Below are 13,302 nucleotides of genomic sequence, written 5' to 3' on the forward strand. Positions count from 1 at the left end.
TTTCATCATGACATTATGGAAAATAATGAACTTTATCACAATATGCTAATATTTTGAGAAGGACCTGTAGTGACTTCTGCATTTGTACCAGTGACAGACGTCAACTTTGCCCTGGTTGTTCTGTAATCTGGGCAGCAAAATTTTATAAAACAGCTGAAAAACTGGATATGTTTGCATAATTTGAATGTAAGGCCTTCATATGCTGTCTACAATAGGTCAAGTGTTTTATTTCCTCCACTTATAAATGTAATCAAGTGTTGTGATGTTAAAGGTCTGAAAAGAATTGGAATTTGAGTTGGATAGTTACAAAGTATTTACTTAAATATGTTTAAAAAAAAAGGTATAACATTATCTTACTGCTTCTATTTAAGACAGAAAATGACTAATTATTGATACTGCTATATTAATAATATTATTATCTATATCATTTGGTTTCTGTATTATTTTAATTCCCACACTTAATCAAACGAAGGAATCAAAACTCACAACATTTAGTAGTTTTCAAGTGCTTTTAGAGGAGAATATTATAGCTTTTTGCTATTCTGTTCTTTATTGAGTCGACACTGGTATTAACAAGCTATTAACTGCTTATTTAGTTGGGTTACCTGCTCCACGCTAATTTGTTTGTTTTCAAGGTGAGAACAAAGTGTATGAGGTTTCTTTCAGATGGCTGACCAGAAGTGCACAGCAACAGATGGGGCAAGGGCAGCATTATGTTACTATATGCTCTGAAAATCCTGAGAAAACTCTAGTCACTGGCACTAGCATTTCTGTAAAAGAACCTTGATACTGGTAAATGACCCAAACCTATTCTTCAGCAGTTAATATAAATTACATATGTAGCTTCTTAAAAAGAAGCTACATGTGTAAAGCTGCTCTTAAAATGTAAAATGCAAAGATGTATTCTTTTATAAACTCATTGGGAATTGAATATCATTCATGGGCTCAGCAATAAATACGTTTATTCATACTTCTTTGCAGTAAAAGTGCAAAAGAAACACAGATTACTCTGTCTGATTAGATGTGGGCTCCAGGATTGGCAGCTAGCTTTCATTGCACTAAATCCATTTTTTGTAACCCTGTATTTTCTCCAGCCCCCACTAAATCCTTCAGTCTGAACTAGGCAGCTGTAATTTAACCACAGTGTAATCTTAGCAGCTAAGTTTAATGGCTGTGACTTGCCCACTCCTGCCTAGTGTAACCATCCTATTCCCTCTCATCCAGGGAAAGAATGTCTTCCTTTGAACACTGTGAAAGTCATTGTGCACCTCCCTCCATCTGTCTTTTTCTTCTTGTTCCTCCTCTGTCCCTGTAACAGGGTGGTATACTGTCAGTAGGAGCTGCAGTCAAACTTGTCATCCCCTTTGAGTTAAAGTGTTCAAGGGTTTACATTTATTGACCTACTGGTGGATGCAAAACAATCGTCGTCCCGTGTCAGATGCTTCTGACATATGTTGGTGAGCAGTCACTGTGAGAGTGGGAGGTTGAATATCCCTTGTTGCTTCTGAGCATCTTAGATTTCACATGATTGTGGTAAACATTAGTCCAGATGACCACTGAGTCCAGGAAATACTTTGTGATGGAAAATTTAGAAAGTGCCTTTTGACTTATGAGCCAACGCTCTGTCTGGCCCAACAAAAGTTTTCGCTCTCCTCTCCTCCAACCTCCTGCAACTTCCTGCTCCCTCCTGGTGGAACCCCCGCTGTAAAATGCAGGATAAAAAGAAAATTTTTATACAGAGGAGCCGAGACGTCTGGGTGAGAATTAATTCAATTCTCACCTCTGCTCTTCCTAGAATGGGGCAGGCTGTATGCTGTAAACTGTCTCCCCTATAAGGCTAAATTAATAAAGCTGATTGAGTAATTGATCATCGATCTCCTTCTTTGGTAAATATGATTTTCTCCAAAACAACATCCTGAAGGAAAATTTGGGAATTTGGTCTCTGAATATGTTTCGTGCTTCTTCCCAACATGGTTTGATAGAGACTTTATTTTGATACAGTCATTGTAAAAAAAAAAATAAGTATAACTCTGTTGTTACAGAAACTAATACATGGTTTATTATCTCCTAATGACACAATGCCAGCTATGATCTTGGAGAAGTAGTTGTTCCTGCCCATCAGTCTAGGATTGGTAATAAGGCAGTTTCCAAACTTTTTTGAGTTTGTCATTCAGCAGTGAGAAATTATTCTTCGAAAGCATTGAAGACAGAAGTGGACTTCCCCATAAATTCAGCTGAGGGGTCACTGTCCAATGTAGAGTTGTTTGGCTGTAACGTACTGTCATGTTTGGAGAAACCCAACACAGCATATTAGCACAAACATCCCCATGCCAATTTTATGTTTTGTTTGGGAGCCACAAGACCTTTGCAAGTTGCAGTCATTAATGCTCCTTTTCCATTGAAGATTCCAGTGCCGCTCTTCTCTGCTCTTCCTGGTCTCACCCTACTCGGCACAGAACCTGTTGCGTTGCCATTACTTTCAGCTGCTTTCTGCCTGCTCCTTCCTCCTGCACCCGCTGGTTCAGTTAAAGACTGTCAAAATGTTTCCAAACCAAACCCGCTGTTTCATGGTGGTATTGTTTTGTGTGTTTTGGGGTAAATGTATGTGCGTCTGAACAGCTGATGTTATATGTGATCAGCTGACTTAGATTGTTATTGAATACAGCACGCGCCACCTGCATGTTATTTGGGAAGCTGACATGGTATTGCTTTTCTTTTATTTCAGCCTTTAGGCGTGGTATATGATTTGTAAATGGTAAAGTTATATTTCAGTTTGAACTGTTCCGGCTACTGTTGTCTTTAATATAATTGAAGTTTCTCTTGAGTTTTATTAACTTATCTGTGCACTACCTTGCAAAAAACCTTTTCCTCTTCCCATGACCAATCTGTGAACAATAGTCTGTTCAAGTCATATCAAGTCCTTACTTTGGCCCGATTGTACCTGCTACTGAGTTGGTTTGAAAAATGCAAGTAGTAGGCCAGAAAAAATAGAAATGGAAATGCTTGCGAAAAATGTCTGTGTAGAGTGGAGCTGGCCTAAGTAGAGCCTGTGGAAAAAGGGCATAAGTCAACCCTGAACTTATAACTATGTAGTGTAAGTGTTATGCCATCTGAAAGATGAGGCGTGTCGCATTCCAGGCCAGAAACAGGACAATAATCCCAAATGCAACAAAAAATCCAAACAGAATGGCTGAAAAAGTCAAGAATCAAGGTGTTGTAATGGCCCAGCTAAAGTCTAGGTTATATTAAAACACGTCTCTGTCTCTGAAATGAATCTCTGTCAGCCTTAATGAATTGAAGCAAAATTGGAAATGCAATGTAATATGTAATTTCATGTTTCTTTCAGCAAATGTTTAGATCTGGTAAAAGAACTGATATTTTCTATAAGTTTTTAACATAAAAGCTGGTACTAAATATATATTAGTATAATTATCATTCATTCATCTAATTTTCTCATTCCAGAGGTACCAAGGATCACCTCAGAGCCCCGGGATATTGATGTTACATCAGGAAATACGGTTTACTTCACCTGTAGGGCTGAGGGCAACCCCAAACCGCAGATTATATGGCTCCGGAACAAGTAAGAGCTATCTAAACTTAAAAGACTGAATTAAAAGAACTGATACAAAATGTAATGCTGGTTTTTAACACTGATATTATTTTTTTTATCTTCATAGTTAAAATAAAATATACACCCTCTAGTTTCTAGTAGGTTATGCATTTTCTATGCATTACTGGGGTTTTGAGATGTTTTCACAAACCTTCCTAATTGACACATGGTGCATGTTGTGTTTACCATAGCCATTTTTTTATGTCTTTTTTACCCTCAGAAATGGGTTTTATATTTTGTTCAATTGAAAAGACCTGTAAAAACCTTAAAATATAAACATTTTCTGAAGGACACGGAAGGACAAGCTGTAGCCAGCACAACCATCCATCAATTTTCAGTAAATTAAATTTGCATGTTTGTTGTTTTGTTGCAGTAATGCTTTAAATATGCGGGATGACAGTCGTCTGAACCTGCTGGAAGATGGGACACTGATGATTCAAGACACCAGAGAAACTGATGAGGGGGTTTACCAGTGCATGGCTAAAAACGTAGCTGGGGAAGTCAAGACTTCAGAGGTCACTCTTCGATACTTTGGAGCCCCTTGTGAGCTACTTTTCTTTCCCTACCAGCTAAACATGGTGGTATGCAGTTTGTCACTGAGAAATCTGGGGCATTTTAACTTTTACAGTAAAGGCTGAATGGAGGCTCATTTTCTGTTAGGGATAATTACCTTTTACAAACTAGAGTAGACTTCAGGGACATGAGTTCATGTTGGAAGATCAGGCTAATGTTGGCATGGTTACTCTCAGTTTTGTTGGTAACCTGACTGTTTTGTTCATATAAAACTTACAGAATAAGTTGTTTTTATCTGCAGAAAGTTAACATTCTATATTGAAGATTGTAAAACCTAATGAAAAGTGCTTCTCTCCCCTGCATTGAGTGCAAAGTAAGTCGAGCAACTCAGATGACATCTAAATTATTCTTACTGTGTCTCAAGGCTAAAGATGGGGAAGTGTGAACTTGTGTATTTTTTAGTTTAAAGAAGCTTTCTGTTCCACAATACAAATATGAAGCAAAAAGGTCATATCTGATATCATGTTTTTGGTTGAAACTGAGGCCATCAAGAGTTTCTGAAAGCTGATATTGTGCACTTCCTGTCTCTGTGTGATGGTAAACCACAGATCCCTTGCTGCAAACATATTTTCCTCAATCCACAGTAATCACTAACCAAACATGGACAAAGATCAACTGCATTTTCTTTGGACAAACAGCTATAAACAGCTTGGGATTGTTCAAGATGTTTTCAGTTTTGAGGCAGTGCATATTAGAGATCACACAAACGATCTTTGTAACTGAGCTACAACCCATTTTTTCAGAACTTTTGAAAAGTCAAAGCCACTTTGTTAGCACATTTATTTCATTTTTATTCGGAAAGTATTCTGAAAATTACAATTATAACTGTCTGATTCTTGATCCTTTCTTCAGCTTATGTTTGGCTTTATTTAAACTGATTGATTGATTTTTATAGTATTTTTTACATTTATTTCATACAAAAAAAAACCTTTATCCTTACAAAATATAATTATCTCATCTGCAAAGAAGAGAACATTTTCAGGCTGAGCATTTACATTTGTAAAGTTATCTCAAACCTTGCTCCAACTTCTCCCCTCCCTCTTCTCTTGTTCTTCCAGCCCGGCCAAATTTTGTCATTCAACCCCAGAACACTGAGGTCCTGGTTGGCGAGAGTGTAACACTAGAGTGCAGCGCCACTGGACAGCCACAGCCAAGAGTCACCTGGACAAAAGGTGACCGCACACCGTTGCCTAGCGACGCTCGCATCAACATTACGCCATCCGGGGGTCTTTACATTCAGAATGTTGTTCGAGATGATGGAGGACTGTATACATGCTTTGCTTCCAATAATGTGGATACCATACATGCCACAGCACACATCATTGTTCAAGGTAAAACTTTTACATTTGTATTTCTATTAGTGTAATTTTGTTGTAATAAATAAACCCTAAAAGGTTTCTGTTTGATTGTAGGTTGTGTTTGGCTTGTGTCATCCTGCTCCCTATAAGGGATGGGTTAAATGCAGAGGACAAATTTTGTTGTAATGTACATGTGCAATGACCAATAAAGATGATTATTATGAAAATAGCAACTGATCTCACAAAACCTAAGCTGAACCTTTTTTAAATGCAATCAAAACACCTGCAGAAGAATGAAATAAACCTGCCCTAATGGCTGATATTTACTCCTACATAAGCAAAACATACTTGTGTCATCTGCAAAAAAAATAACTTTTATAAAATTTTGGCTTTAGTGATCTACACAAAAATGTTATGTTTTTGTTTTTGTTGTTTTTCTCCTGGTTTGAGCAGCGACTCCTCAGTTCACTGTCACACCACAGGACCAGTCAGTCCTGGAGGGTCACACCGTGGATTTCCCCTGTGAGGCGAGTGGTTATCCAGAGCCAGTGATTGTGTGGACTCGAGGTGGTAATCTACTGCCCTCTGACCGACATCACACAATGCTGCCTTCCGGTACCCTCCGTGTCACTCAGGTGGCTGCCCATGATGAGGGCCAGTATGAGTGCGAGGCGATGAGCCCAGTAGGGACAGTCCGTGTGACTGTGCAGCTCAGCATTGAGCAGAGAGGTAAGGGAACTAAAGGAATCAGATGGCTAAACATGATAATGTTCAGTGTTATAGAAAGAAATGTGAAGGTTGTAACCTTCACATGTAAACTTACAAAACCCCTTACAAACTTTTTTATCTGCCCTGTTGAGGGTCATCTAAACCGGTGGCCTTCCATGACTGAGTGCACTGATGTGGAACACCTTTCAAAAGGACACATTGTTTTAGTTAATGAGGCTCCTGCTGTGTTATCATTTCAGACAGGAGGAGAGTTAGGCAGTGAGTGTTTGGAAGCTGGTAATTGTGCAGCTCTCCTCATTTGCTGCTAATTGCCGTTTGCCCTGACCAATGTACTTTATCACAAAGAATATTTTTTATACAATCGAAAATAAATTATGAAATTAAAAGGAGAAAAATAGGGAAGAAAAATTGTTTTCATTGTTTGTCCTCTGTTAGTACAACAAATCTGCTGATGAATATTATGCAGGGAGGCAGTGAAGCTCTGCTACAAATCATTTCCTAAAGTTGATTTACTTTATTAAGTAAGTCAATAACCGATCTTTTCAAATGTTTATGCTGGAGGTCTATCCACAATAATTATCTGTAGCAGCAAGATGGGTTTTTGTCTGTGTAGGGAATATGATTATTGATTAATTAATATTAATCAAGAATCATAATTTAAAATAATAATTAGAAAAATATGAATTTCTTAACCAAAAATCATCACTTATGAATAGAAATCAGAGATATCCTCTGGTGTTGTGATTAAGGGCTCAAAGCTCATTAATAATTACAAATTATTAACCAAAACCACAAACTGTCACTGTTTATTCAACCGCTTCACCAAAGGTGGGGAAACTTCGACCTTGTTTTGACAGATAAATCTCTCTTGCACAAAATAAACACAGACGCTTCTCTTAATTATATATATGAAGATTTATTTAAGCCAAATAATCCTGATATACCAGTATTCCGGTCCAAAACCTTCCCCTAACTAACAAGCACCGTTCTACACAAAGGGAATAACAATGACTACCTAACAATAATAATAAAAGAAAAATCTATATATGCATTTAGTGTCTATGAAGATCAAACCAGCAGTTTATGGACAAAATGTGTAATTTGGGTTAAATGGGAAGAAGTCCTCCTGTCGTGTTGATGTCTCGATCGCAGCGATCAGCTGTTGAAACGGTGGGGCCACGCCCCTTTAGCCACTATCAGCTGAACGCCCCAAATCTTGACAAAGGGTCATAAAACTCTTGAGGCAGGAACCCAGTGGAAAATTTTCAGCAATAAAACTGGAACAAAGAGTGGTCGGGTGAGGCCCAGACCGCAGCTGCCTTGAATGAAAAACTTTTAAAAGTCCAACTTCTAACTCCTGGCTGATTTGGGATCAGCCAGACAAACATTAACCACGGTTCCGCAGCAAATCAAAACACAGCTCAGCATAACATAATTCAATCAGTATTGCATGCAACAAGTTAATACCTTAGATTAACTACTGGTGACCCTACATCACCTTAACTGCCTCATCCTGCCCAGACCTCTAAATGCACCCATCCGGTTTACTATGAAAAGAACGAAATTACTTTGAAGTTGATTTCTTTTCTCCACAGGTTGAGGATGGGATCAGGTCTGAAGAAAAAGAAAGGGGGGGGGGGGGGGGTTGAATCACGCGTCCGTGATCGAATTAAAGAAAAACGGCAACTTCTCATCCGTCCAGGAGGGGAAAAGATGAAGAACCTTTAGTCGACTGCATACACAAGGAGGAAACTCATCTCCTTGGAAATAGAACCTCTGTAGGTTTTTTTTTTTTTACTTGCGCCGGTTGTGGCATGGTCTTCGATCGGCAAATAAATCCTCTGATCTTCTCGTGTCAGACAGATTTCCAGCTTTCAAGCTCTTCCAGGAATGGCCTTGTGGAGCAAAGGTTCGCCTGCAAGCTCTTGTCTCTCCAGAAATGCGCATCCTATACGCTGTCCTGCGACAGGCGGAAATGGCCCCAAGACTCTGCATCTCAGCCGGTTTATACTTCCAGTGACGTCAGAGCTGCGACGTCTGTTGAGCTGTGCGTCAAAATGTGCGACCAAATGGATGGCCCCAACATCTGTATGAGCCAAATGAAGGAGAAAGACTTTGAAAGTAGCTGCCGTCTGAGTACTTTAAATTCCCTTTCAATCACCACATGTGTAACATTGGCTTGAAGTGACTTTTAAGGCCAGTTGCCGTTGTGGGATAAACTGTCTGCAAACAGGCTGATGGAGTTTAGGTGGCTTGACAGACCATTTCCTGGTTATAACGTTTTAACTGCTACATTATAAGCAGTTAAAACCCCCCTGGTAAAACATTGACCGATTATATAGAAAAACGTGAGACATGCACAATACCTCCTCATAAGTGGACCAAAAATTAACAGGTCTATCTGAATTTGACCAATTTATTTTTATTATCTTTTTGTGAATAGTGTTTTTGTAATATTGTGGCAGACTGGGCGTGGCACAGAACACTTTTAAATCACTCTGAAGGGAGCCATTTTGTTAAGTCTTTGATCATTTCTCCGGACTTTCTTCTCCTCATGGATAAATCTTCATATAAGTCTTCACTTTACTATCTCTAATTTAAGATGGATTTTAAGATGGATGCAGCTGTTATTACTTTTGGTACGAATTGTGTTATACATTGACATCTGAATTAGATCTCCCAAACATTACGTTATCACTCTGGATACTTTTGGCTGCATTCTTGGCTGCCTTGTACACACTCTTTCGCACTTTTTTATATGTTTCTCAAAGAATTTAACTATCAGAGCTACAACCTTGCCCACAACTGCAAAGATAAAACTTGTAGAAATGGATATATGTCCTTTGTGGTTGCTTTAATGGGTTTGCGTACTGGTTAAAAAGCAAAGTCAACAGAAGTAGTGGACCATAGGCAGGATTGTACAGTACTACAATGCATTCTATGTTTGCATATGTTTTTCTTCGCAGTTATGCCCTTCAGCTTTATGTGTAGCAGAGCTTTATTGGCTTGTGAACATGATTTCATTGAGTGTGCAAATGTCCAAATTACAGGCCCTACATAGCACAGGAAAGTGTGGCAGCCTGTAATCCAGAGATGACACCATGTTTTTCCATGTAGTAATGGCTGTTAACATGACTTAAAGTACATGCTTCATAATGGCTCCTCAGTGTTTAGGGATGTGTTGGACCACAACCATAGTGGCAGAGTATGACAGCTGTGCAGCTCCTAACAGTGCTGAGAATTCAACAAGATGAGAAAGTGAATCTAACGGAAAACAACTCTGAATTACTTGTTTGGATTTTTGTCTTTAAGCTTGTATTAATATCTCTGTAATATTAACAGTTTGTGTGCAGCTGTGCTCTGTGAATCCAATTACACATTCCCAGCTGCAGAGACTGTGTGCCCTCGTTTTAGTGAGTCATATGTTTCTGCTAATTAGAGTCAGACTGGTATGAAACGTCATCTGTGTGTTTTTCCCTTGCTGAAATATAAGAGGAATAAGGGGGGTGATAAAGAAACTTTTCACCATGAAGAATTACACAGTAAAGCCTGACACAAAGACTAGAAATGCTTTTACAGTGTGCATGGGTGTGTGAACTTTTGATTTACAACCCTGTGTTAAAGTCACAGTCTCCCTTTCACCATTCTTCAGGAGAAGCAACTTTTCAAGAATGATCTTAAAGATTTAAATCACTCTTGTGGGTGTACAGTGAGAAAGTCCACAAGGTGTTAAATTTATACTCCTTCTATTTCCAAAAAATAATGTAATATATTTCTCCATCCTTATTCTCACTTATGCAGCGACCCCCCAGTTCACCGTAACGCCACAGGACCAGTCAGTCTCAGAAGGTCACACAGTGGATTTCCCCTGCGAGGCAAGCGGCACCCCATTGCCACTGATCATCTGGACTCGAGGTGGAAGCCCTCTGCCTTCGGACCGTCGGCACGTCATCCTGGCCTCCGGTACGCTCCGCATCATTCGGGTGGCTGCACACGATGAGGGCCAGTATGAGTGTGAGGCGGTGAGCCCAGTGGGGACGGTGCGCGCCACTGTACAGCTCAGCATTGAGCAGAGAGGTGAGGAAATTGAAGAAGGCCAAAAAATTGAATTATTTACATAAAAAAAACACAAACTTGCAGAATTTCCTCAACAAAGGTCATTTAAACTGCAAGAGCCACCTGTTAGAGCATTACCTTGACATTAAGGTAATTAATGTTTCACAGGCTGGTTAAAAAAGGAAAGAAAACCAGTCATCCGAGTGTTACACAAACAGTTCAAGAAGGGTTTGTGACTGTGTAACTCTCTTTTTCTCCCTGTGGTGGTTCACTACTAAATGCTCTGTACTTTTTATGATGGGGTGTGGTTCAAAATCATTAACGAGAGTGTGTGTGTGTGTGTGTGTGTGTGTGTGTGTGTGTGTGTGTGTGTGTGCGTGTGTGTGTGTGTGTATGTTTTAACTTATTCAGTAACGCCTGTTTTCACAAATGCTCCAAGGGACCTGACTGTGGAGGCTGGTCAGGATGTGCAGATTCCCTGCAGTGCTCGAGGCCAGCCACGGCCGGTTCTCACCTGGAACAAGGTAAGAAACCTTCAGACAGTTTCTTAGTTATCACAACAGAGGTCAGGGAGTAAAAGTAATCCCTCAGCACATTGAGATTGGTCTCAGTGTTGTTTTTTTATATTGGCCATTTAGGGGATCGCAGAAGCAAGAGCTCACCCAGGGTGACATTAACGCAAGAACCTCACAAAGCTATTAAACTCTTTTACTTGGGGCTCTCACATCCCTGATCTTATCATTGTCTGTCTTTTAGGATGGTGTACAGATAACAGAGAGCGGCAAGTTCCACATCAGTGCAGGTTACCTGGAGGTGAAGGATGTTGGCACTGCAGATGGTGGACGCTATGAATGCGTTGCCCGGAACCCCATTGGATTCCAGGCTGCTAGAATGGTGCTTACAGTCACAGGTAAGAATCAATTCATTACTACAGTGTATTGTCACCATCATGACACTGTTGAAAGCATACACAAGGTTTTCTGTATGACTTTATCTGAATCTCACATTGTCCCATATTTATTTTATTTTGAGAATATTGTCCTCAATACTCTCAAAATAAAATTTTTAGAGTATTTAGCGTCGTCGATGAAGCGGAAGACGAGTACGAGTATTGTCCTGTTGAAGACTTAGTTTGGGCCAACCTTTACCTGACACATCTGACTAGAATTTACCAGATCATGGGGGACTCAAATATTGCACTGTGCATTAAGACCAAACAACTCCACATTGGTCTTATCTATGGAAAGGACATTATTCCAGATGTTTTGTGGTTCAGTCAGATGTTTATTTGAATACCTGAGTCATTTTGCTATATGCCTCTGTTCCATGGGCAAGTACTAGATTTCCGGCACAGTACTTGATTTTTTGGTACCTGCTCAGCTGCAGATCCCATTGGAGAAAGGTGGCATGAACAGACTCCTGTGCAGTGATTGGCCATGGGTGATAAATGACAAGGTGTTCGTCAAGGTAGCATAGAGAATGACAAACCATGGATTTTATCGCACATCGTGGTATTGCCAGGAGAAGCTCCAGAAACTCAAGAGCCACTACAAAGTTATCAAGGACCACAATGACCAGAGTGGGTCAAACTGAATGCCGTGGCAGGGGTTTGAAATCATGGATGCCATTTATGGCCCCCGTTCTGCGAATTGTGGACAGAAGGGTGGTCTGGACTCCACAACCTCACTCCATGATGTGTGACGGTGAGTGTTTATTTTGCTTTGCACAGTAAACAATGCTGATGGGGCTTTAAGCCACACCTCCAGCCGTCAATGGAAACTCAAAAGGTTTCATGCTGGGTAGAGCAAGGTAGAGTGGAAGCTGTGCGGTGCTGAAAACATGAATGGATAAAAGGCAATGTTTTTTTGCCTCTGTAATGTCATTGCTGATGTCTTTCTCCCTTGGCATTTCGTTAATTGATACATGTTCTCTCCAACCAGCAAACTGACAAAACATCTGCTTTCATAGAGGTGCCTCCCACTTGCTAATTCATTTGAAAGCAGTAAGATCTGACTTAGTTTTTTTCACTCAATTCGTTTGCATTTTAGTTCAGCATTTGTAAAATAATTATGCTGATTATTTGAGGTTATGTAAACCTCTTTTTGACACTTGCTGACTCCTGGTGAGTCATATGATGTTAAACTTTAGAACTGATACAGAGCTTCTATATTTTACAGTTTTGATAAACCTCCTGTTCATGGTCTTTGACTAAATCACACAGTAATACCGTCACAATCTACTGCCGTCCAGTTATATCTCTGACGACTGTTCTGTGTTTCCTGCTGTAATGTTTGAGGTCAGACTGCAGCACACTGCTGGCGGACCACAAAGTCGATCAGTGTGCTCAGTTAGTGTTGGACTCTCAGTCTTCTCTTTACAGTATCATCGTTTTAAGTGGAAACATGACTGTGTCGGGAAGTTCTGAAAGTTTAAAGTCAACACCGCTACATGGTTTTTGATCTTTTTTTAAATGTATTTTTAAAAAGAAAACCACAAGAGAAAAAAAAACTCCATTGTTATGATTTCTACCCCTTGGCCTGTGTTCCTATTTAGATTCCACGTTAATCTGTTTGTCTTTTTCTGTCAGTACCTGCAATCAGCCGAGAGGGAGACACCTTTGTGAGCACATCTATAGAGCAGGCCATCCGTAATGTGGACAGTGCTATTGAGTCCACAAGGAGACGTCTCTTTGATGGGTAGGACATGAGAAACTCACAAAGCAGACATACAACCATGTACAGAGTCACACAAATATATTCACACCACTTGTTTACATAGTGGTACCTTAACAACCCCAAAAATCAAGGTATTGTATTAGGACTTTACGTGATAGACTCACACAAAGAAGTGCATATTAGCAAAGGGCAATGAAAATTATATATGGTTTTCAAGTAAAAATCTAAAAAGGTTTGGCATAGGTTTCTAGACTTAAACTTTGACTAATGTATTCTAATCCATTTTTTATTGTAGCTATTGCTGTATGTTTAGGATAGCTTCCCTGATTCATGGTGAGCTCAGCTCAACTTTGACCAGCTT

The 13,302-nt window shown here is 39.7% G+C and overlaps 1 protein-coding gene across 1 annotated transcript in view; it reads left to right on the top strand.

Annotated features, from left to right (window-relative positions):
- Positions 1-13,302, top strand: part of LOC124855355 (peroxidasin) — a 77,538-nt gene that overhangs the window by 43,908 nt on the left and 20,328 nt on the right. Inside the window, exons 8-15 of the mRNA XM_047345137.1 lie at positions 3,463-3,580; positions 3,984-4,153; positions 5,242-5,514; positions 5,935-6,210; positions 10,012-10,287; positions 10,678-10,790; positions 11,023-11,176; positions 12,854-12,962. Of these exons, the coding sequence (XP_047201093.1) occupies positions 3,463-3,580; positions 3,984-4,153; positions 5,242-5,514; positions 5,935-6,210; positions 10,012-10,287; positions 10,678-10,790; positions 11,023-11,176; positions 12,854-12,962 (1,489 nt within the window). The remainder of the gene's footprint in view (positions 1-3,462; positions 3,581-3,983; positions 4,154-5,241; positions 5,515-5,934; positions 6,211-10,011; positions 10,288-10,677; positions 10,791-11,022; positions 11,177-12,853; positions 12,963-13,302) is intronic.

Source organism: Girardinichthys multiradiatus, chromosome 19 (assembly GCF_021462225.1).
Source record: "Girardinichthys multiradiatus isolate DD_20200921_A chromosome 19, DD_fGirMul_XY1, whole genome shotgun sequence".
Lineage (NCBI taxonomy): Eukaryota > Metazoa > Chordata > Actinopteri > Cyprinodontiformes > Goodeidae > Girardinichthys > Girardinichthys multiradiatus.